The 22782-nt window shown below is 38.0% G+C and overlaps 1 protein-coding gene across 2 annotated transcripts in view; it reads right to left on the reverse strand.

Annotated features, from left to right (window-relative positions):
* SPHKAP (SPHK1 interactor, AKAP domain containing) overlaps nt 1–22782 on the reverse strand; it is a 53338-nt gene that overhangs the window by 20634 nt on the left and 9922 nt on the right. For both annotated transcript variants that reach the window (XM_086468297.1, XM_086468298.1), the window contains exon 3: nt 677–736. In XM_086468297.1, the coding sequence (XP_086324423.1) occupies nt 677–736 (60 nt within the window). The remainder of the gene's footprint in view (nt 1–676; nt 737–22782) is intronic.

Raw genomic sequence — 22782 nt, forward strand, 5'->3', positions numbered from 1 at the left:
TTCTTCAGACTTGAGGGTTTTTTTGAATGATATGTATTTTAAATAGTATATCATGATGTAGTTTGTCTCAGTGTTTGTAAAATAACCAAGCTTTTTTTTTTTTTAAAATACTTTTTTTCTACCCTCCAAACTTTTAGTTAAACACACCTTTAGTTCTGTTTATCTAGACCCCTCCTCAAGACCACGTAATCAAACTATCTGAAGTTTGACTGAGTTAAGACTGGTCAGCTGAACAAGACATAAATGAGTAGAAGCTTCTCAAAGGCTTTTTGGCAGTAGGAAAAAGAGACATCAGAAATTTTTATGTAGTATTATGACAAATTAAAAAATTGGATATATGACATAGCCATGTTCACTTCTCTGATAAAACCAAGGCTGAGCAAGAAGTCTGCTCACATGATAACTGCTGTGAGTTCACAGACTGAAACAATCCATTAGATATTTTGGTGTGGGGGTAAGAAAAGCTATAAAATACAGCCTGGTGTTGAGATAATTTCAGATTCCTCATGCATTTCTCTCTGTAAGGGTAAAAAATCTAGGGCTGGCTTTGATTTTTTTTTTTTTTTTTTTTTTTTTTTTTTTTTTCCCCATAGAATTTTGACATGGGTTTGTATCTGAGAGTCCTGGTATACCTGACTAGACCCACTGTGCATGTTATTAAGACTTAAACTGTTACCTGTTTCACTTGCTCTTCGCTGCAATCATCTCTGTTTGCATCTAAATTCACAAAACAAACCTGTAATAAGAGAGAAAAAGAAACAGTAGCTTATAAGGTCATATTAGAATGGCAGCAACCCTGATTAAATTCAATATATATTCCTTTTGTGGCCTTGTAGCTGAATATGTGAAGCCTTTTCCTAGTACAAGAAAGGTTGAAAGGTTAGCGAAGAGAATAGTAGAGTAGATGTTAAGAAAGGAGATAAAACGAAAAGAAGTAGGAGTCATGACTTCATCTGCTCTGAAAATTAGCTTGTCTGATAAACAGGCAGATTTGCCAATAAACAGTAATACAGAAGATATTAGAAAAGATAGAGGAAATGTTAAAAATGCATTTTATTGTATATCTGATAAACTCCTGTCTTGCTTTTCCAGTGATTTCTTCTTTTCAGGCACTTGATGCTAAATGTTTCATAAGTGCAGTTGTGAGTTCCTTTTAGAGTTTTCTCCACATCACATAAATATTGTAGGATTTTTCCTAACTCTCCAAACTTCCTAAGTAGAAATATGGAAATATTTTTTTTTTAACCTTGGTTCATAAGTCAATATGCAAGCAGAAGTTTTCAACAGTGCTAACAAGCACTACTAATTAGTATGTTTACGTGTGATTCACTGGAAAGTACTACTTTAACGACAAGGTCTTTTGCCCCTTCTTTGATCATTATGAGTTTCAGCAATCATTTAATGGTAGTGAGATTGACTTAAATAGAAACTTCAGATCTAAAGACCGTTTTATTTCTGAAGACTTTTATTTTTCACGTGACTGGAAGGCCATTTTCTAATTTTCAGAAATAAGAAATTCCTCTTCCAGCTTTATTTCCAAGTTAGAAGCAAGGACTCCAAAGCTAGGCTGACCGTCCTGCTTCTGAGTGTTGTGGATTTCTCTTCAGAAGTTTGTGAGAGTTTGGTGCTGTCTTCATTTAAACCAAAACGTGCCACAGATTCAGGGCTGAGCTGAAGCCAACACCTGATTACAAATAAATTGCAGATCCAGAGTTTACCTTCTAAGAGCTGGGTGAATTTTTTTTTTTTTTCTTTTCCGGCAAACAGTAAATGCTTCTTTCCCTAATTCTACGTAAATTTTCCCTAGAAAAAGCTCTAAGTTATCCTGCTCACCAATATTCTTATGTTAGGCATCCAAGCTCCTGTTGTGTGCCTGCTTTTACTCCAAGACAACACTGATTTCAGTTTATATATGCACATACCATGTGTACAGATTATGACCATCTGCAGTAACAGCCAGCACAGCAGATGGAAAGATCCAGCCAGGCCTCCCATTGTAAACCAAAAAAACCCACTGAAAAAGAAAGCTTTTTGCTCTTTTAAATAGTTTAATGATATCTTTATATGAACTTAAAAATGTATTTTCCAACATTTTTACAATTTTAAGAAAAATATTTCTCTGCCTGACAATGTCAACAATCGGGATATGCTGCTGTCATCTGCATTTTATGGCTGGCTAACTTTTAAGAAACAGTTATAAAAATTTCTATGCTGTAAAGTATTAAAAATACCCTCTAGCAATGTAATGTGGTAGTTATGTAATGTCCTAAACATGTTGCAGTTAATTATACAGGCAAAGATTTGTCTTACTTTCCACGGGGAGTTTACATGTAGGCATTTTCCATATCAGCAATAGGTAGTTATTAAAGAGCATTAGAAAATTACTCTTTGATTCACGCTTGTACTTGCCCAGTGCCCGCAGTGAGACGTGGCTATGAGTCCGCAGGTGCACAGAGATGCATCTGCCTAGGAGACCATTAATTTGGCAACCAGCGTAGAAGTGCTGGAAGGTATGGGTCTAGTTTCTAGTCCTCTCAAGCATGTTCGCTACTGCAGTGAAGGTAGGACTGTTACTTAGGAGCTTTGTTTCCAAGCCCCCATTCAGGAGTGGTAAGGTCTAGTTTTGTACTGGATTCAATGTGAAAGCTGTGTGAAAAAGCTGCATAGGAGCCATCGTGTCTGCGTGTACATTCCAGCCAAACACTGGTAAACCTTGTTTCGTCATTTGCTACCCACATATTGGCACAACGATACATGTCCTTGCTGTGATATATATATATACTGGCACTCCTACCAGTGACACCAACTACTGTCCTAAAGGTACGCCCTTTCCAAACAGCCAACAAGTCATTGTCTCTATTTCATGTAGTATGGATGACATATTACTCACTAATGCTTCAGCAGAAAAAATAACAGTATAGGCAGGAATATCTATTATTTAAAGTAATTTTCTTTCATCTATTTTTTTTTTAATTTTCTGAACCTAACAAACTTATATTACAGAATTCAGTACTGAATCCAGTTTCCAAGTACACTTGTCAAATTCCATTGACATTGATTTATTACGCTGCCAAGGCAGTCTTTTAGCGTTTTCCTGTTCTGTGGATTTTGCAGTTTTAATTATAGGCAATTTTTAAATAAAAATAGTTTTGAGTTAGTGAAAGACACTGAAGAACTCATTTACTTTTTCCATTTTGCCATTTGCTTTATTAGCCCTGCTTTGAGCAGGAGGTGGGACTAGACGGCTACTGTAATCATAAATTAACTCCACAGTTCCATCCTGGCAGTCTGTGCACTACTGCTACCATCTAAGAAGTTCACCGTGAGGATTTTTTTCTTGGAGATAACTCACTAGAGGTGCTCATAGAGAAAAAGATTCATCTGAAAAATCTCTCCCTGATTTCTGCTCATGGAATACAAAATTAAAGCTCTCACTGTCTTGCATTGCTTGATGAACTTCCAGTAATTATCAGACACACCTCCATCAAAACAAAGCAAAACAATACTAAAGAATAATTCATAATCTGTAGGAGGTGAAATATTGCATAGATTACGAAGAAAGAGCTGAGGTCAGGTCAGCATTTGTTAACCTCAATTTAATGCTGACTTTTTTCCTTTGGATCAGATTCAGTTTAGCGTATTTTAGCTTAGTTTAACTGGAACCTATCCTTGTCCTAATCTTAGTTTCTTAACGTGTCAGTCCTTTCCCATACGCTTCTTTACACCTCACATCCTTGTCTTCCCACAAACATCTTTTCACTTCCAAAATGTGTCTGCTCCCCACTCATACTGAGTTACTGTCTGGAAACCATGCAGAAACATCAAGATTTTGCCTTTTTTTCTGGCTTAGGAAATATTTATTTTGGGAGGAAAAATCAAATGGTGTTACATAATACAAAAAAAAGGGAAAAAACCCAACACCCTAATTCTGGCTTTACATAGTAAGACTGTCACCCACAACTTCCCTGTTAGATGCTAGTATCCACTTCTAGTTCAGTAGTGTTTACAGAGTAGAAATCCTCTTTGCTCAAGTGAGAACAATACTCTTCTTCTGGTGAACATGTACCACTCCTCTCAAATCTAGTCTCAATACTGGCAGAAAGCAGTATGCTACATATCCAGAAACCATTTAGTACACAATATCATTGTAAATAGCAACCCTTTTACGGTGTGGATTCTTGTACGTGAATAACACAAATTGGAGTCTGACTCCATCCTCTTCTAAAACTCTCCAAGCATTTCTGCTAGGACTGGCAGATTATTATCACTAACTTGCTGAGCTCTGAGCTTGAAGAAGCCTTTACTTTCCAGCATCATATAAAAAGCAAATAGAGAAACTTTTTTTCTTTTGTTTTTTTCTTCCCTATTTTGCGTGATAATTTCTGTAGCTGATAAGAGGTGTATGGAGTAAATTCTCTACATCAACAGTTTCAAGTCCTGAAATCTACTCTTGAGTTGGTGCAGACACCTCGGTGTCCACTGTCTGCAAATTAAGATTATTACTTCTTAAAAGAACTATATGTTAAGAAATAATTTGTTTATAAAGCGCTTAAGGATATAGCATACAATACACGCAGTATATTTTACTCATTGACAGATGGCCTCAGGGAATCACTAAAAGCGTAACACAGTTCTCTCACTTCGGAAGAGTAAAGCAATTTCATTTTTCTTTCAGAGTACTGATGCTGGCAAAGAGCTGAATGACAAGCAAAGAACTATGCTATTGTCTACATTTTTCTTATTGCTTTCATTTCAGCTTGTACTAACCAAGGTTGGCATTACTAGCATTTTAATATTGTCTAGATAAAAAACCACATTGATGGTAAGAAACGCTGTCTCAGAGTCATGATACTAACAACAGTAATTTTTCAAAAACCTGTATATTTTTCCAAAGTGTCTGTTCCAGGGTGAAGTCTACTTCAGTTCTGTACTATTTTCCCCAGACAAGAGATTGCCAAGCTACTTTTTTCTGTTTGTTTTAGGAAATGCTAATGGCCTCTTTCTATTGTCTGTTTCAATGCCTGACAGTAAGGAGAGGTTTTTCTTTGTCCTATGAAATATCTTATAGCTTTTGGTGAGATTAAAACAAGCCCTAGCTTGTGATTTTTTTATTAAACTAGTATTTTTTTCAATTAAGAAGAAAATCTGTTTGTTTTCCAGTCCTCTTCTATGACAAAATACTAACTCAGCAGAGGTGTTCAAAGGCTGGACTCATCCTGCCCCAATAGTGGTAGCTTCTTGTACAGTGCAGTAATGGCTAGGAGCTGCTATCAGCTTTTGAGAAGAGAAACAGCTTTGAGATGCTTGGTCCCTTTTCTCCGACGAAGCATAAGTTCTCCTAGCTTCTTCTCAGGGAAGAAGTTGAACTGAAAATCCACTGTGTTTCTCCCTCTCACTGGGACAGTAGCTGATACAGTTTCTCTGATAAGTGAATCAAGAGCCATGGTCTTGTTTTCTGCACTATAAAAGACTGTGATTAACGCTTGTTTAAAGGGATGAAGGAGGTGTTTATTTTTTCACCCCATAAAATCCAAATACATATAGCATCCTCCCAAATAAATATCAATATCTATTTTAAAAGAAAGGAATTTAAACTGAAGAGACAAGACTTGAAAACTAGAACTACATACAGATGGCTTGTGCAACCCTAGTTCTACCTTGTATGCCCATATTTATGCAATGCAGCATCTTTGCATGGCTCAGTGAAGAGGAATACTGAAAAAAGGTGCAGAATTATGAAGAAGCATAGAACTGTGTATCTGCCATTTTCTAACATTGGAATTTATGACTTTGTAACCTAAAGGACACTTTTAAACAAGGTTTCTTTGTTTCTCATCTATGTCAGCTGGTGCATTATGACCGCACAGTTAAAGACAGTATCAAAATGCCAAAATGACGTCAGGACAACATCGAGGTGGCACAAGACACTTCATCCCTCTCACTCTACCACTGTATCCATACAGCTCATCCTCATCAGCTCTGGCCTAGGTGTCGCTAGCAGGCAGGTTTGGTGCCATATACCTCAGCATAGGCTAAACTTCTGTGTGTATCTGCATTTGCAGGGGAATGGTGCAGAACTCAATGTGTTCTGTCCTGTCTTGTCCTATTGGTATGTCAGTATGTAAATGCTGTCTGAAAACTGAGTGTATACAGCGTCTTTACATCCCCAGTCTGTGCTGCTCTGCTTTCTCCATCTCCTGTCTTCTGTCACAACACCAAGTCTACTTAGACATGCAAGGTGCCAATTCAGACAGCCCAGGAGAGAGTTAGAGGAAATAACTTGTTTGGGACTGCACTGCAATCTGCCTGTAAAACTCATGTTTAGTTTCCTACAAACAGAAGTGAAAAAGATAATTAGCCGCAGGAAAAAAAAAATTTGAACAGGCAGTTCCTGGGTGCAAAGAAAAAATGTAGTTTAAATGCCTAAGCCTGAGGACATGCAGGATACAACCATGTGGCCTAGGAAGGCTGAGTGACTGCTGAGCCTAAGACTGACAGTAGTTTTGTATATAAAACAAGCTGAAGTGCTGATGAGAATACAGTCCTCAAAGGCAAAGAACTGAAGCAGCGACTGTATCTCCACAGCAGGAAAGGCAAGTTCAAACTGTGCTGCTCCTTGCACTTTAAGCTTTCCCCAATGACATTCTGTACTTTGTTCACTTTAAATGATAGCATCTGTTGCTGACAGGAGTGTAGTGGTGGGAGCAGAAGGCAGCTGTATGTCAGGGCAGCCAGCTGTCTCCTCTGTCCTGGGTGATGCAGGTACGAAACTCTCACAACGTGATATTTAAATTAATACGTATCTGACTGTGCTTGCTTGTTTTTTCCCTTGCTCTTTGTGCCAAATGTGAGTGACGTGCATTTACATTAATGTGGGGATATTCTATTTAGTATTATCCTTTGAGAAATTAAAGGCTTGGCGTCAATATCTATGTTGTTTCTCCTCTATATTTCAGGCAGGTTCTGTTTGTTCTTGGGATGCGTATTGTTTCTTACATGCTATTGTGCTACTGAACACTTTATCCCCTTTTTAAATGTAGAACTGTGAAGATACAGTTTGTGAAGAAGGCTGTGAAACTTTACAGCAACTATGATTGCTGTGACAGTTTGTTTTTAAGGATTTAATGGAGTGTCTGACCTCATTCATTTCTGCTCTCAGCAGTAACTGTTATGGGATGGCTGTTTTGGTATTCTGAGCCTCTTCTCATCCTAATTTCATCTGTGCAAAAGTAGAAAACCAATACAGTTGCTTTAAACTTTTATTAGGTCAAAGTCAGTCTCCTGCCTTTAGAAAGACAGTTTAGATCACCATAATTTCCCCACAGCACAATAACAAAATATAGCTACTCCAAGGCATCAGTCACTGGAATGGTAAGTGGCTATTGCATAGAATGTACAGCTGCATGTCATGCTCCCTTAGGAGCTGAAGTCAGCAAAAGACCTAGGAAAAAATACTGGTTTACTCCATGCATATGAGACAAAGCAAACTGCAACACACAGGAAATATTGAAGGAGCGGCAACATGCCATATTTTGTCCAGAAATGTCCCGTAAGATTTGTCTCTTTGAAGACAACCAGCAACATTCATGTATTTTTGACTTCTATTAGGATGGCATAAACTGCCTTTTCCAGCAGATTCTAGCAATGCACCATCTGTTTTTTCTGTCTGTATGACAAGATCATTTGTTTTGATGGTTATCAAAATGCTGATCTGCAAACCTCCCCAAAAGAACCTTGCATTTATTTTCACTTGAATTATTTATGCTAATGGGAAGGCTAAATAAAAACTCTTGGACTTCTTGTGAGATACATATATATCCTGTCTGTAATTAGGACCCCTAATTACTGACCTCTCTGTTCTTTAAATTTGCAGCTTCTTGAGTCTTGTAATCCTAATAGAGTTTCAAGTACCTTTTATTTATTTTTTTAGAAAGACAAACAAAATAGCTGTAAAATGATGGTTTCTAAGTAAACATTCTAAAATGTCACATGAGGTTACCCTTTAGCTAATATATAAACAAACTGTCTCATAATTTTGGAAATCCTAGGAATTTTTTTAGCATCTAAGTTTGATAGGTCTTGCGTGAAAGGCTGCTTGTGGTGAATTTTCTGGGAAGCTTGTGGCTTTTGTCATTTCACCACAATTCTCTACTAAAACAAAACTTTCATAAATGACACGAGGCCAATATTTCTGCACCTCTCAGTACAATTTCTACAATATAATTCTGATTTATGTGCTGAAAAGCTGCTATCAGATTTTCACTATGACTCAGGCTTTGGAGAGTATAAGTGTCCCTACACTGCAGCTTCAGAAATTTGAGGTCTTTGGCAAATTCATTGTGTTTGGGAATCTTGTTATCGATGACCCAGTGACTGCCCCACTGAATATGCACATGTTGGGTGTAAAACTTACTTCACCGAAATGACTCTGCATCCATCAAGGCCAAAAGCAATATCTAGCCTAATACTTCTACCCTTTGTCTGTCTCTCATTACCATTAAAAAGTTTCTATACCTCTGTCACCATTTTAATTTACAGATTGGGGTCAAAAGTAGTTCTTGCTGCAGAATGCATAGAAAGTATTACTGCTTGTGCAAGACTACAAAGTCAATGTACATTTCTGTAAAACCTTATGTGCCTGCACCAGTTGTCTTAAATTACTTTTTTTGCTAGGCCTTATGCTTATTTATTTTCTTTCTTTCTTTTCATTTCATTTAAATGTCAAGTAGAATCTCGGAGGACTAGATAATATAACTGTGACAGTTAACAAAGCTAAGAAATCTGATTTCAAAGCCAGTCCAAATAAGACAATGATAAATATAAACCAATAACCATAATTGATACCATAATTTAGCTTCATTCAAGTTAATCTTGTCTTTTTCCATTTCCTGTATTTGAAGATTGTTGGTTTGGAAAAATTATGATTCTATCAGACCATTGCAGGGGACGTTATTTTCAAGGAGGATTTGGTCCTGAGCAAAACAATACATATAAATCTGAGACCAGTATGTGGGTTGCACGAAAGCCAGTCCTGTTCTTCCCCTTTTCCTGCACCCTTTGATCTCCTGCTCAGCAGGGCAGGTTGATGCTACCCAAATATCAGCATAGTCTGGAACCATACATCAGTAACTAGGCTGCTCCAGAAAGACAAAGATAAAACTTTATAAAAGAGTACTTCCAAATTTTAGACACTTCTAAGGAAAAGATTTCATAGAAACTGTTGAAATTTTCGGTTGTCAAAATGCCACGAAGTTTTAACTGTTCTGGTTAACCATAGGCCAGACTCTGTCGAATAATTGCACCAAAGAATATAAAAATATTTGGAAAAATGAGCTATACAATAATGAAAATGAGGTGAAAGACTGACTCCCTGCAGCTCTAATTTCTGATTGTTTTGGCAGTCTCTGCCCAGACCAGTCTTGGTAAGCCAAGAAATGTAGCTGCCTGTAGTCTACAAAGCCAAACACATGCATTCTTTAATCTTATAAGCAACTGAAGAAGGGAATTATTATGATGTCAGATATATGGAGAAAAGAATATTGATGCTGCATTACTAAATGAATGTTCAGCTTTCTGGGACATTTGAGTATTTTGCCTAGTAGCGCACACCTAGATAGGCTCATTTGGTACAGTTGTTGCTCTGAACTGTTATAAAAATCAATTATTTTTCCTGAAGGCATTTGTATGTCATGTAGAAGCAAATAAAGAGATTAAAAAGTTTTAAGTACTTAAATCCATTCTGCTTATCTGTGCATGTCAAACAGTTCTATGGTGCTCTAAAGGCATTTTAAGTACTTGAGAAAGATGAGGAAGTAAATGCTGCTAAGCCTAATTTAAAAATGCAAATGATTTTGCTAAACAAAGACGTCAAGTGAAAATATTCCATAGCAGTGACTATAAGAAAACGATCAGACCCAAGTTCCACCTGCTCCAAGTCTCTGGGGTGTATGAATGAGCAGGTATTACAAAGCATAAGTATATATATCAGCTGGATAGAAAGAGTAAAATGTGTGTTACACAACTAGATGTAAGCTGTTAGAACAGAAGCTCAAGAAGCAATATCTGGAAAAGTGTATTTTTTTTTTTTTTTAAACTGGGTGAGCTAGTTCATTCTTATTGCCTCTACTACTCAATAAAGTTTACTTCATTATGTTACCCAGTGTGGTATTTTCCCCCTTTTCTGTTATAATGTTAGTGAATATGTAATAGTTTAGACTATGTTTCTCACTTTCATACTGTCTTTCACGCAGTGGGGAAGGTCTTCTATGTATTGCTGTCCCTGGGGCTTAGGTGCCTTCATTCTGGGCTACAATGGGGGAGGAATGAATGGGGAGGTGGTACTTCGCAGGGCAGCAAACAAAATCAGCAGCTCCATGGTTGTCTCGCCTCCTGAATCATCTCTCCTGATAAACTCTACCCAAAGCTTTCTGTGGAATGGATTTCAGGACTGGATCCAGTGAATCGGAACCTGTTGTCTTTAGATTAAAACCAGGCCTCTTTGCTCCACTGGTTAGTGAGATCCTTCTGTAGTAAAAGCATACCCTTCTGTAATTTCTCTCTGCTTTTGAGAAAATGAGATGGGAACTAAGGAAGGAAACACAGAGGTCTGATGATAGGTTTTGACTGAGCTCAGTTGTGTGATAAACATGCATCAATATACACATTGAAAATAAAAATCAGGTTTGTAAAATCTAACTGATCAGAACAATGCCCTAAACTCTTCCTTCTCCCCGCCAAGCCCATCCTGGCCCCAGTGCTTTGTGCTTCTTGGGTCATAAGATGAAATTTGTAAACCAAAACCATCACGTTTTCTCCCATCTGACAAGGAATGCTTTATCGTTCCCTTAACAGTATTTGCATTCAGCATACAAAAGATCCAGCTACAGCTGACCAATGTTACAAGTAACAGAAATTACAGCTTTATAATGGATACGGTTTGGTGACTGTTCTCAGCTCTATGTGCTTTATTGTCGATGTCTAACAGAGTCACCCTGTAGAAATCTCTAGATCAAGTTAAAGTACAAATTAAAAAATCTGCTTATTCTGTAACTGAACCAGTGTGTTCTTTAGAGACTTCTTCCACATAAACCAAACTTAGCAACTAGCTAGTGGTTTCCAAGGCAATTCGGAAGATAACATAACCTGTTCAAAACATTGAGTTCACATACCTGACATAGTCTCTAAATGCAGCAATTCAGACTCAAAATACAGTCTTAAATCTACTAACCTACATTAGTTGTGTAACACAAAGGCCAATGAAGATAAGACACAAACTACTAGAAAAGAGTAACACGAAAGCAGAAAAACAGAAATGTCAATGCCAGGCTTGTCAGAGTTGAGGATTAGCCCAGAACAGCAGTGATTCCCTCTGCTTTGTGTGTCCCCTCTGCTTTGTGTGTCCCCTCTTAACAGGATGCTTCAAACAAAAAGGTGATTGCCCAGCTTCACCAGCTTAGTCTTTCACTGTGGTCTTTGTTCCCGCTGTGGCTCATCCATATCTCTTTTCATCATTGCTGACTAAAGTTCCATAATAAAGATAACATATGGTTGTCAATGGCTTCAGTCATTTTAAACTAAACCTTTAGGGACTGACTGAAAACCCTTTAGGTTTCTGCTGAAGGAGACTTGCGTAGCATCTGTTTGCTCTTGTGTTCTTTATAAATTCCAGGGAAGCTCTGCCCCAGCTGACAGACAGGTTATAAATAGGTAGAGCAAGATTACTTGAAAAAGAAGAAATATTACATATTCTTGTGCTTATGAAGTGGTCTTGAAAACAGCTGATTTTCTGATTGGCCATGTGAGTGTTGGGATTAGGAAAACCTGTTTACCTCTGTATTATCATTTCATGGTTAACTTTCTAGCATCTTGAGATGTAAGCTCTGACTGCCACTTTCTCTTCAGTACAGTGTTTATGAAGGTGTGGCTTTGTCTTGTTTCTCTGTTGTATAAGCAAGCTTCAAGTTCAGCACTCACAATCTCCCAGTTTCGTCTATATTCATGAAGCCTGTAGGAACTCTTACCTCTGGAACCTCAGGCCTATTGTCAAATTAGATACCATCCAGCGAGTTAAAAATGACTGCAGATTGTCACATGGAGACCTTGACCATGTGTAGTCATAAGCTATGTCTTGATTGGAAAAGATGATCTAATCTCTAGCATGCAGAATGGTAGCTTTGTGTGGCATGTCAAGCACATTTGATACCAGATCCTCCAAACTGCAGAGGAGTCTCAAGAAGAATACTGGTGGGGCAGAAGCACCAGTTCCTCCTCCTCCCACTGTCAGCACTGGTGGCAACACAGTCTGTCTCCTTACCAAATTTTACCCACCCTCCAGCCTTCTTTGTTCTTCTCACCTGCCTCCCACAAACCATCAGGGCTTAAAATTTGGCTTGGAAAATAGCTGAAGCCCAATGCTCAGCTTCTGCTGATGGAGTCTGTTGCTGTAGGGGGTTGTTTGACATGGCTCTGTCAAGACACTGGAGTCCTCTTTCCATTTAAGCCTCTCAGAGCCATCGGGGGAGTCTCTGTTGCCAGAAGTGTCCCTGAAAGGAGTGGGCCTGTAGGCCTGTCTGCTTTTGCATAAGTAGGGGTTTACTTTGGTGCTGCTCTCTCTTTTTCTCTGTATTTTTTTTTTTTTTTTTTTTTAGAGGACTGCTTTGTGTTAGCATCCGTTAAAAAAAAAAAGTGTCTTCTATGATACCACCAACTTGGATCCCACAAATTTCTTGAAAATGAAATCATGAATCACTATGCCTACCATGCTTGCAGAATGTGTTGTACAGTCACATTAAAAAAATTCTTCAAGTCAGTTAATTTGACATCTTAAATATATGCTCTCAAAACCCTAAACACCACTGCATAATTAGAAAGAAAGCCTTAAGTGAACTTTGATATTTCCTTTTTTCCCCACTTCTCCTTCATTTACTCTCCCCTCAACTTGAATTTGCTCTTTAATTGCTCTCAGTTGAACCTGAAATTATTTCTGTTAATAAAGAGACAACCAGAAACGTAATTATGCTTCTATACCCAGATTGTAATCCTAGGTATTCTCTTGATTCTTAAAAAATATTTAATCAAACTAATTTAAATCTAATTCAACTAGTTTGTCAAACTATGTACACAATTCCACAGCTGCTTTGGGACAATGTTTTGCGTAATAACATGTGTTTTTTGACAGATTTAGTTCTTGCTCCAGTTGAAGTCTGATCTACAGATTTCCAGAATCCAATATGAAATAGTAAAGATAAATAATTTCCTCTCATAGGTTCTTTAAGCACCTTTCAGAGGAAAAAAGAGGAGGGGGGGGAATTGCAAATCCAGAAGGACTTATCTTACCCAAATACACTGTTTAAGAAGCAAGCTGGGAACAATCTTTAAACTGTTCATAGTACATCAAGTGATTTTAACCAGAAAACCTCATTTTGGTGGATTTGATACTGATTCTTCCTAAATGCTTAGAAAAATTACTTAGCAAAACATGAGTCTACCCACATTTGCATACCATCAGTTAAAAAAACCATGGAATTTCTCAGTTAAACATCTTCTGTTGGAATCTGGAGGAGGTGGCCAGCCCATCAGAAATATTGAAATCATCCTTAATTCCTGAATGTCAGGCAGAAGTACCTGTACTTCTGTGCACTCACTGATTCTCAGAAGCTCTGTATTCTCAGAGCCAGACCACACAGCTGCTGAAATCATGGATGTTTTTCTACGAAGTTAAATAACAGCAGACAAAAATGAAGATCTTTCTGTCCATGAGTCAGTTGCTTTATTAGCTTTATCGTTGCCATTTTTAAGATCTGCAGCTTAAAAAACCGAGTTGTTCATTCCACATACTTATTTGTGTATGTGACTGGAGAAAAAAACATCTGAATAACACTTTTGAGGGGTTTAGAACAAACCTCTTAAATATAGCAAAAATCTCCTAGCTTTCAACTTCTCATATCTGAAATGATGAAGCTGGAAATAAAAAAGATTTTTCAGGTGTGAACTTTCTTCTTCCCCTAGACAAGCTTCTACCAGGACAATATCTGCTTTCTTCATGGTGTTCTTAGACCTGTATGTCAAGAGCAGTGATGCAAACAGGACTGTGAGGCTCCCTGACACACTTTCTGTGGCTTCATCCCTAAGTCTACATCTCCTGTATAATTCTGTGATGATTAAAGTCAGGGCTTTTGTAGCTCCCAGTTTCTCTGCAGAAGAGCAGAGAGATGAGAAGTCCTGGTATCCAGTTGAGAATTGGATTGGATCTTTTTGGAAAAGGAACTAGAAACCTCAGCCTGAGCAGGTTTCCTGCGATACTATCAGGAGTGGTGTTTTAGGTAATTTCAGTAACACCTATGTGGTGTGGTTCCTAATTTTTCTCTAACTTATGCTGATATTTTGAGAAAGTAAATACCTCTACAAAACAGAAACCCCTATGCTTGCTTTTGCTTACCCCTGGTGTCTTTTTCTTGGTGTAGCTAGGAAAAAAAAAAGTCATGTGCTAACACTATGATGGTAAAATGGATGTTGTATGGACAGCTGTAGTGGATCTTTCAGTTCAAAGGCACATGAACATACACTTTGTCTGTAAAAGGTCCTGAGTTCTGGAGAAGAAAACAGTGATGGCAAAACACTTGACTGCAATTAGGTACAGCTTAGAGTGGAAGTTAGACTTTATGCTTTGAATGCTAAGAGCACAAAGCTATGCAGAACTTCTAACTCTAGTACATTTTTCAAGTCCTCACACTGTCATTGGGTTTGTGTGTTTATTTCTGTAATAATTCCTCATCTTAACAGAAGCTCTACTGCTGCAGCCAGCAGCAGACTGAACTGGAACAGAGGCAATTAGACAAGCTGCCTGGGGGGCAGATGGCCTTTGCACTCACTGAGGCCCACTCACAAATTTCTCTGCTATTTAAAGATGTAACTGTGCAGTCACAAACACCCTAAGGAAGATGAAATCAGGATTAGCTGAAGTAGAAGTGTGCATGAGCGGCTTTCTTGTGCATACAGTTTCACAATGCCTAACGAGTGATCTTCATTCAGCTTCTTTCTGGTTTTATACCGTACTTCTTTAAAATTCCTTCATGCAGAGCAGTGAGGCTTGTGACACCTCTTTCCTTTACAGCATGTTAAGGGAAGTACACTTTCCTATGGTTTCTGGGAGAGAGAGATCCCAGCTGTTCATAGACTGCTAGCTGAAATTTGCTGAGTGTCAGGTAGTATTCTACAGAGTGTTCTCCCACCTTTTTTATTTTTTTTTTTTTTGTCATTACTATTATTTAGCTTCCTATTCCTCCACCTTTGAGTAGCTTTAGGAAGAAGACAGGATTTTGTTTCCTGCCTTGCTATTGAACTGGTGTGCTGTCATGGGATGGAAGAACGTAGTCAGCTAATTACCAAGTGTTTCCCTCCCCTGCACATAAAGGTAAATGCCTACTGAAGAAGGATGTGTTATAAGAATTGACATCTCCTCTTTGTAGAGAACTGAGATGTTTCATAAGAAATAGGGAAACTTAAAATTACCAGCTTTTATGTTGCTTTTATGTTGCAGTTATTTGCTTTTTAGATTACAATTTCCTTTCCTCCACTGACTAAATTTTGGTGACTTATTTTCCCTGCCATTGGCTCTCATGACTTCTTTTTGGAGTCATTAACAGTTATAACTAATATGCATAGCTCAACTTTTTGGTAGATAGGAGACTGGGAATGGTGAAGAAATGTAGCTCGCTCTTCCACACACAGTAGAATTTGATCCTTGATATTTAAATGGTTAAAGAGGATCTTGAGTTGGAATACGCCTTACATGAGGAATAGCCTGATAGTGACTCAGAATAAAAAAAGCATCTTCTGGAAGACAGGGCTAATTATCCATTAACATTTGGATGCAATACTTATCTCACATTAATTTCCACGCTTGCCAAAATGATTCTGGCAGAAGAACCAGCTGTGAAACGTAGAAATAAAAATATTAGTTTGGAAGTACTAGATATGGCACGTAGCTGCTTGCAAAAGTATGTACGTGCATGGAAGTGGGAGGCAGCATATTACACAGGTGGGAGAATTTACAAGTGATAACCCCAGAGTACAAAGAAGCTCAGGCACACCTTCTGCACTGTAATCTAAATAACTCAAAAGGCTTCATGACAGGTATCCCTCAGCTATACAGTGGTACCTTCCTTATCTCACCAAAGTGTGATCAAGCTACTGCAAACCATCAAAAAATCCATCCTTGTCAAAGTAGGACCATGGCAGTCTACTTGAAGCCAAGTCTGGGCCTTCCTTCTATTGTATAGTCCTTCACGTGATTAGAAAGTGACAACTTCCCCCCCTAGCTGTGAGTGGAGAAAGTCTTTTTCCCTTTCTTGCCCTGTATTTTCATTACGATGGCCACAAAAATCACATTACTACTTTCAGATTCTATGTAAAATTCTCTCCCATGAGCTGCACAACTGCTATCTAACATGCAGATGAGGTTTCCAGCCGCTCTCCTTGCAAGCCCTAATGAGGTGTTTCCAAAAGCAGACAACCCAGTATATAAAATCTTCTGTAAGTCACTCAAGTTCATCTAAACAAGGTCCTGACATGACTTTCCTGTCTCCCTAGACCAGCCACAATCCTTTTTAGGTACACATTGTATGTGGTCAGAAGGATGGAATACAAATATAATACTGTTCTCCCTCCAGAATTTTTAGCAGTAATATACCTGAAACTTAGTCCCAATTACTCTTCAGAAGGTGCATATCTTAAATGACTTGGTGGATTTATGGGTCTTGATATTTCAGAGACTACCCCTATTTTAATTGCTGGACTGCATTAATGAGTCATCTCTTCATAATCTGCTGCTTCAAAAACAGCTGTGAATATTTCCTTCCCATTAAGGCTTATTCCTTTGGGTTTGATGTAATTAATTGTCACTTATGACTTAAAGAAAATATGCCAATAAATATGTATGCCACATGCACCATCTGCTTTCTCCAGTGCCCTGTATACTTAAATGTTTAAAAAAATTCTGTAAGCTTCACACTGCTTCTAACTTCGTGTTAGAGAGAGCCTGTGGTTATAACAGCACCAAGCAGTTATAGATGTCCACTCTGGAGGTAGCACAAGAATCCCATTTCTTAATAAAGCAGACCATGGAGGCATGGAAAATATGTCATCGTGAAATGCTGCAGGGGATACAGCTGCAATGCCATGCTTGATCCTCCCTGTGTTTATTTATAGCTTTGTCAGAGTAAGGCTAAGCATCCGGTTCTCTTAAATACAGATAGGAAAACGTGGCTGTATGAGAGTATCACAGAGGGACAGGAAAGATGATGGCAGATCTAGATAGAAAATTAAAGAGCATCCAAGTCTGAAGTTACAAGGAAAAAAAAGAAAATCTATTGTCAGTCTTCTCCACCCTGAAATTCATGAGGCAGCTTTTGGCTGCTGTATAAAATACATGTGTGATACTGAAAATGTAGAAATACAGCCTTTTAAGGGAATATTTAATTTCTGCCTTAACATTAGCGCATATGTGAAGATACATTTTTCAGCGCCAAGTATGTACAAGAGCAAAAAGAGAAACATATTTTACAGATTATACAAGTAATTCTTTTGATGGTCTTTTAAACTAGTGTTCAGTCTACCTGCACTGGGCTCCATAACTGATGAAGAGAAGGGTTTCTTATTTCTCTCTGGAAGGTACAATTCCTTACCATGGCAGCATGAACACCCACACATGCCTGAGAAAGGACTAAAACTCAATGCCACAATTTAGCCTGCAGCTGTTGATTCTTGCTCCTTGTCAGGATATAATTAAGGTATCGTCAGGCTGAATAGGAAGATGGAACTTAAAACTAAAAATACTTCTACTAATTATGGTTTAGATCTGGAAAGCAATGGATGGATTTTGATTTCTGAACGAGACGATGCTGTTCTTGAAGATGTTTGAGTAATTACTGAGTGAAAGGTAAAATAAACACTCTCGTAATCCCCTGTCTATATGTCATACTGCTGAGGGTGTGCATGCAACCTCATGAGGGTGGGCAAACATCTTAGTATGTAGGTCTGTCTATTTTATGCAGACAAATAGGGCTTTGCTATGTTTACTGGGAAATGTAAATCTTCATTCAAACACAATAAAACAAAACAGTTGTTTCAGTTATGTACGGTTACTGTTCAGTAACATACATATCGTTTTGACATAAAGAAACCCCAAAACACAACAACCAAACAAAAAAACCTTCTTTGGGATTCAAGATTGCACTTCTGTACTTGTCTGTATAAAGAGCCTTATTGACTACTACCAGTTCTGGGAAGAAACATCCTCCTTTCTGAACTCCTGTAAGACTAGGTCTCCACCCATCAGTAAGGGCAGGCTTTCATTCTTTGAAGACTCTGGGGAACATACTGGAGATAGGGACCCTGATTAAATCACAATCACAGAATGTTAGGGGTTGGAAGTGACCTTGAAAGATCATCTAGTCCAACCCCCCTGCCAGAGCAGGACCACCTACAGTAGGTCACACAGGAATGTGTCCAGGCAGGTTTTGTATGCCTCCAGAGAAGGTGACTCCACAACCTCTCTGGGCAGCCTGTTCCAGTCCTCAAGAGCTTAAGTGATGCAAAATGTCCCAGTGCTTAGATATCACCACCTTGACCCAGTGTCTGCTTTATTGCTAGCAAGTACCATGAAAGTAATTCTAATATCCAAGACTGATGTAAAATACAATTCTGCATATTTCTACCTAAACATCTAAAGATATGTAGTGTCGAATCTTTAATAAGACTTGAAGAAATGAGCGAAAACCACTCAATCTACTCTAATTCAACTGAAAGCTGCTCTCTTTACTTCCCTCAAAATACATCTTGTCAAGGATTTTCCCTTTCTGCATGTGTTATCATTCAGTTTGAACTAATTTGTGGGAGCTGTTGCCTGAATGTTTTTGTTCCATCACTTGAGCAAGCACTGGCATTTGTCTGACAACACGGTGAGATGATTCAAGGAAGAACTGGCCAGGAAAACTGATTTCTTAATCTCATAGTTACTTTTCTCTCTGAATCAACTTACTGCCTGTTTGTACAAATGCCAGGGCAGTAAAAAAGATGAAGCAGGGGCTGGAGGAGGAGGAAAGACAACAAAAGCTCTGATTTGACCAGCTCAAATTAGTACACAATGGCGTTCTTAACCTTCACATCTCTTGATCATAGAAAACATGATCCATAACTACATCACCTGTTTGCTTTCTTAACAATCTGTTTTCTTAGCAAGGCAACAGCCCTGCCACCCTTCACTTATATAAGCATTGCTTTCTTTCCTTGAGATTTTAATGTCTGTCTCCTAGACTGAGCTAGTTTGCTGGTACTCAACTAACCAGCTAACAACCCCAAGCTGCAATTTTTCCTCCTCCTGTGCTGTGGATGGATTAGGGTCCTTCCACATGCCATAAACCCACCCAGATGCTGGTCACTGTCACTACCATACCCACTTCCCTAGATGTGTTGTCCTCCTCTCTCCTTTGTGCCACCACCAGCACTCATCAGGCCACTTGGGGAAAATGTGCAAATGGAATGGGATCAGACAAAAGCAGTCAACGATTAAATGAGAGGGTATTTTAACAAAACTGAATTTGACTGAAGTTTGGTTTGCTGTCCTTTCCTTTTCCTTTTAGTCTGGCCATGTGTTCCTCCTGCTTCCTTGGGCTGGATCTAACCAACATACAACTGCATATGTCTATGCATATAGTCTACATTATATGTATACTTGTATGAAGTATTCTGGTGTCAGTGTTTACGTTGTTACAGAGTAGGAGTATTTGCAAGTGGAAAAGCTGCTGGACAATTTCAAGAATGATTCAAATCTTTAAACCCTTTATTGAAACTGTTCTCTCACACATCTGCCTGCAAAGCCAGGGCTTTTTTTTTCAGGTATAAGGTAATTTTATACATCATAAAATGATTAAAAATGACCTTTAGAGCCCATGACATATCCCGATTATTTAAAAAGTGGTATCTTGTTATGCCAAAGTAAAAAATAGGCAGTTTTTTTATTGCTCTGTTTTAATTGAAAAGCAGAGGTTTTCCACTTCCGTGTCTATCAATGCCATTTAATGGTGTAAAGTTTGTGTTTCTATTTCTCCAGGGTACTTGACAAAAAGTTCCAGACTGCCAAAGTCTGGAAATGTCATTACCCCTCGCATGGAGGCACACTGCTAGGGAAGGGAAGGGTGTATTTCCCTAGATCAGTGGTTCTCAAGTGCAGTTCCTTGTCAGGTTGTGTGGAGCAGGAAGGCCTGATTCCCAGCCTCTAGGTTGAGACAAGATGGTCATGTGAAGAGGGAGAGGGCATGATGTCACATTTTGTAGGGAGATTATCGGATTCTGTGTCCATTTTGAGAGAAAATATTTTTTCAGTGCAAATATAATTTCTAATGGCTTTTCTATCCGTTGCTGCTCTAGAGTGTGAAAGTCCATAGAATTTCTGGAAAATTCAGTGTTATGATTTATACAACTTGAACTAAACGAATGCCAAATGTCTTTCAGGCCTATGCTACCATTTTTTTGTTTGTGTTTTTTTTTTTTTTTTTTGTATCCTACTTTTTTCTAAGTAACTATTTTCATTAAGAATTCCTAAAAGTCAGTTAAGATACATCTTTAGCAGTGTGGCAGTACCACCTTAATCACACTGACACTTACTGCAAGGCATTGAAAAGAAAAAACGTCAAATCTTAGGAACTGCTAAGAAGAATCATAAATGACTTTTCTGTGTGCAAGATTAAGACTTTTTGCTTTATGAGAGTCCAATGCTAGAAGAAACTATAAATTGTCTAATTAAAGAATTTAAATTTCTTAACTTGCACTAACATAAGCCAACCACAAATGTTCAGCACGGGTAATTAAATAATCTAGATGTTTGGAGTGGAAGCAGGGACAAAGTATCTATCAGTTTTTTCTTTTCAAATAAGGTTTGCTTAAAAATGTGTCCAAAGCAGGGAACACTTGATGTAGGTCAGAGAAAGATAGCTGGCAATAATGGAGTGGACTAAGGTACAAATATTTACGTGAAACTAAATCTCTTTTATGAGGTGTCTCCATGGGGCTATAAGAATGGCACATTACAGATATTTTAATCACATTTATAAGTCACTGTGTGCAGCTTACGAATGATTATGTCTCATGAATCCATGTATTTTATTCTAGTAGGTGGATTTTGATTAAGTTCTCATTCAGTGGAAACAAAGACTTCTATAAATAAACTACCTTTAAAATATATACTATCTAATTATGATATTAGCATGAAACGCTATTCTAATCTGCAGTGGTAAAACGCTGCTATAGAGTATCATTATTAATTGAACTAAGTTTAATGTTTAGCAATTACTCAAATATTCTCTGAAGAGGAAAAAAGCACTCCTAACATCGATGTAGAAGAAGTTCTTTGAGGGAGTTTAACCTTTTTAAGCAGACAGCATGGCAAAATCAGATGGGGTCATCTAAAATAAGGAGGGAAGCACACTTCAACCCAGGGATGTTTTAAAGAGAGCTGGTAGGATTTCTTATTCCAATACAGAAACAAAACCAAACACCTCTACTACCTAGGACTTACCTTACTGTCTCCCACTGTGCCTTCACTTCAAAGACAAAGAAATTTCTTTCAGCTGCCCCTTCCTGACTAGCCTCTGCGGGAATATTCCCTAGAAAGCCCTAATAACCTAAAACAGTTAGCCCTATCCCCCTGGACTCAATCCTAGTGTATCTGATATGGTTGACTATATGTAAACTCAGAGAACTGGACAAAAATAATATGTACAGAAAGTAGAAAATTAAGGTTAGGACAGGACAATCTTTCAAACTCTGTTCACATCATACTTGCTCATTATGCATGTAACACTTCTTTTCATAGACAACTCACCACATACCACTAAGTTTGCATAAAAATAGAGAACAGACACCATATCTTGCTATTATTTCTCCTTATGATTTCTATTGTTCATTCTTGCAGATAGCCAGAAACATTGGATTAAATATGGACACACTAGCATTTCTTCTATTATGGTGAGGTACCAGAATTTGAAATAACAATTTTCAGAGCTCAGGATATTTCCAGCTTAAGCAAATAAGAAATACTCTTCCTCTAAGACAATTAGTATTTTCATATAATAATGGCTACATTTTACATTTTCATTAACCAGTTTGGAAATGAATGGACTATTACATGTACCAAAATGCCTGATCTGCTTTAAAAAGTATTTTCTCTTTGAAAAGATAGTCTGCTATAACTGAGTTAAATGTTTAGTCTTTTAATAAACCAATGTTAGTATACTTGGTGAGCACATGTAGGACAGCCATGAGTCTATTTTTACTTGCACTAACTATGTTAATCTGTAATGGGACACAATGAATATAACGTTTATGAAAGCTATCATCTTCATATTCATATCGTCTTGTTGCATTCATAGTTACCGTAAGATTAGATCCCTTATAACTAAATACAGACACTTTCAAATGAAAACAACACAATAGCTAAATGTATTACCAGCTATCTTTGGGAAAAGCAACTGTTAATGATATGGCACATTTGAGATTTCTTTTTTCCTTCTGCAAACCTAATGACAACTTTCAGAGACAGTTTGATCAAAACACCTCTCACACCATTGGCAGCAGCAATTTATAAAATCTTGCGTATGAAAGAGAACATAGAACATATTTTCTGCTAAGGGCAGTCTGGTTTGCTTGCTAATTGAGAAGCTGAGGAAACTATTCCGTGTTCATATCCTTCCTCCTCCTTCATTCCTGAAGCTTCTGCTTGTTTAG

Source organism: Leptosomus discolor, chromosome 7 (assembly GCF_034619465.1).
Source record: "Leptosomus discolor isolate bLepDis1 chromosome 7, bLepDis1.hap2, whole genome shotgun sequence".
Classification (NCBI taxonomy): Eukaryota; Metazoa; Chordata; class Aves; order Leptosomiformes; family Leptosomidae; genus Leptosomus; species Leptosomus discolor.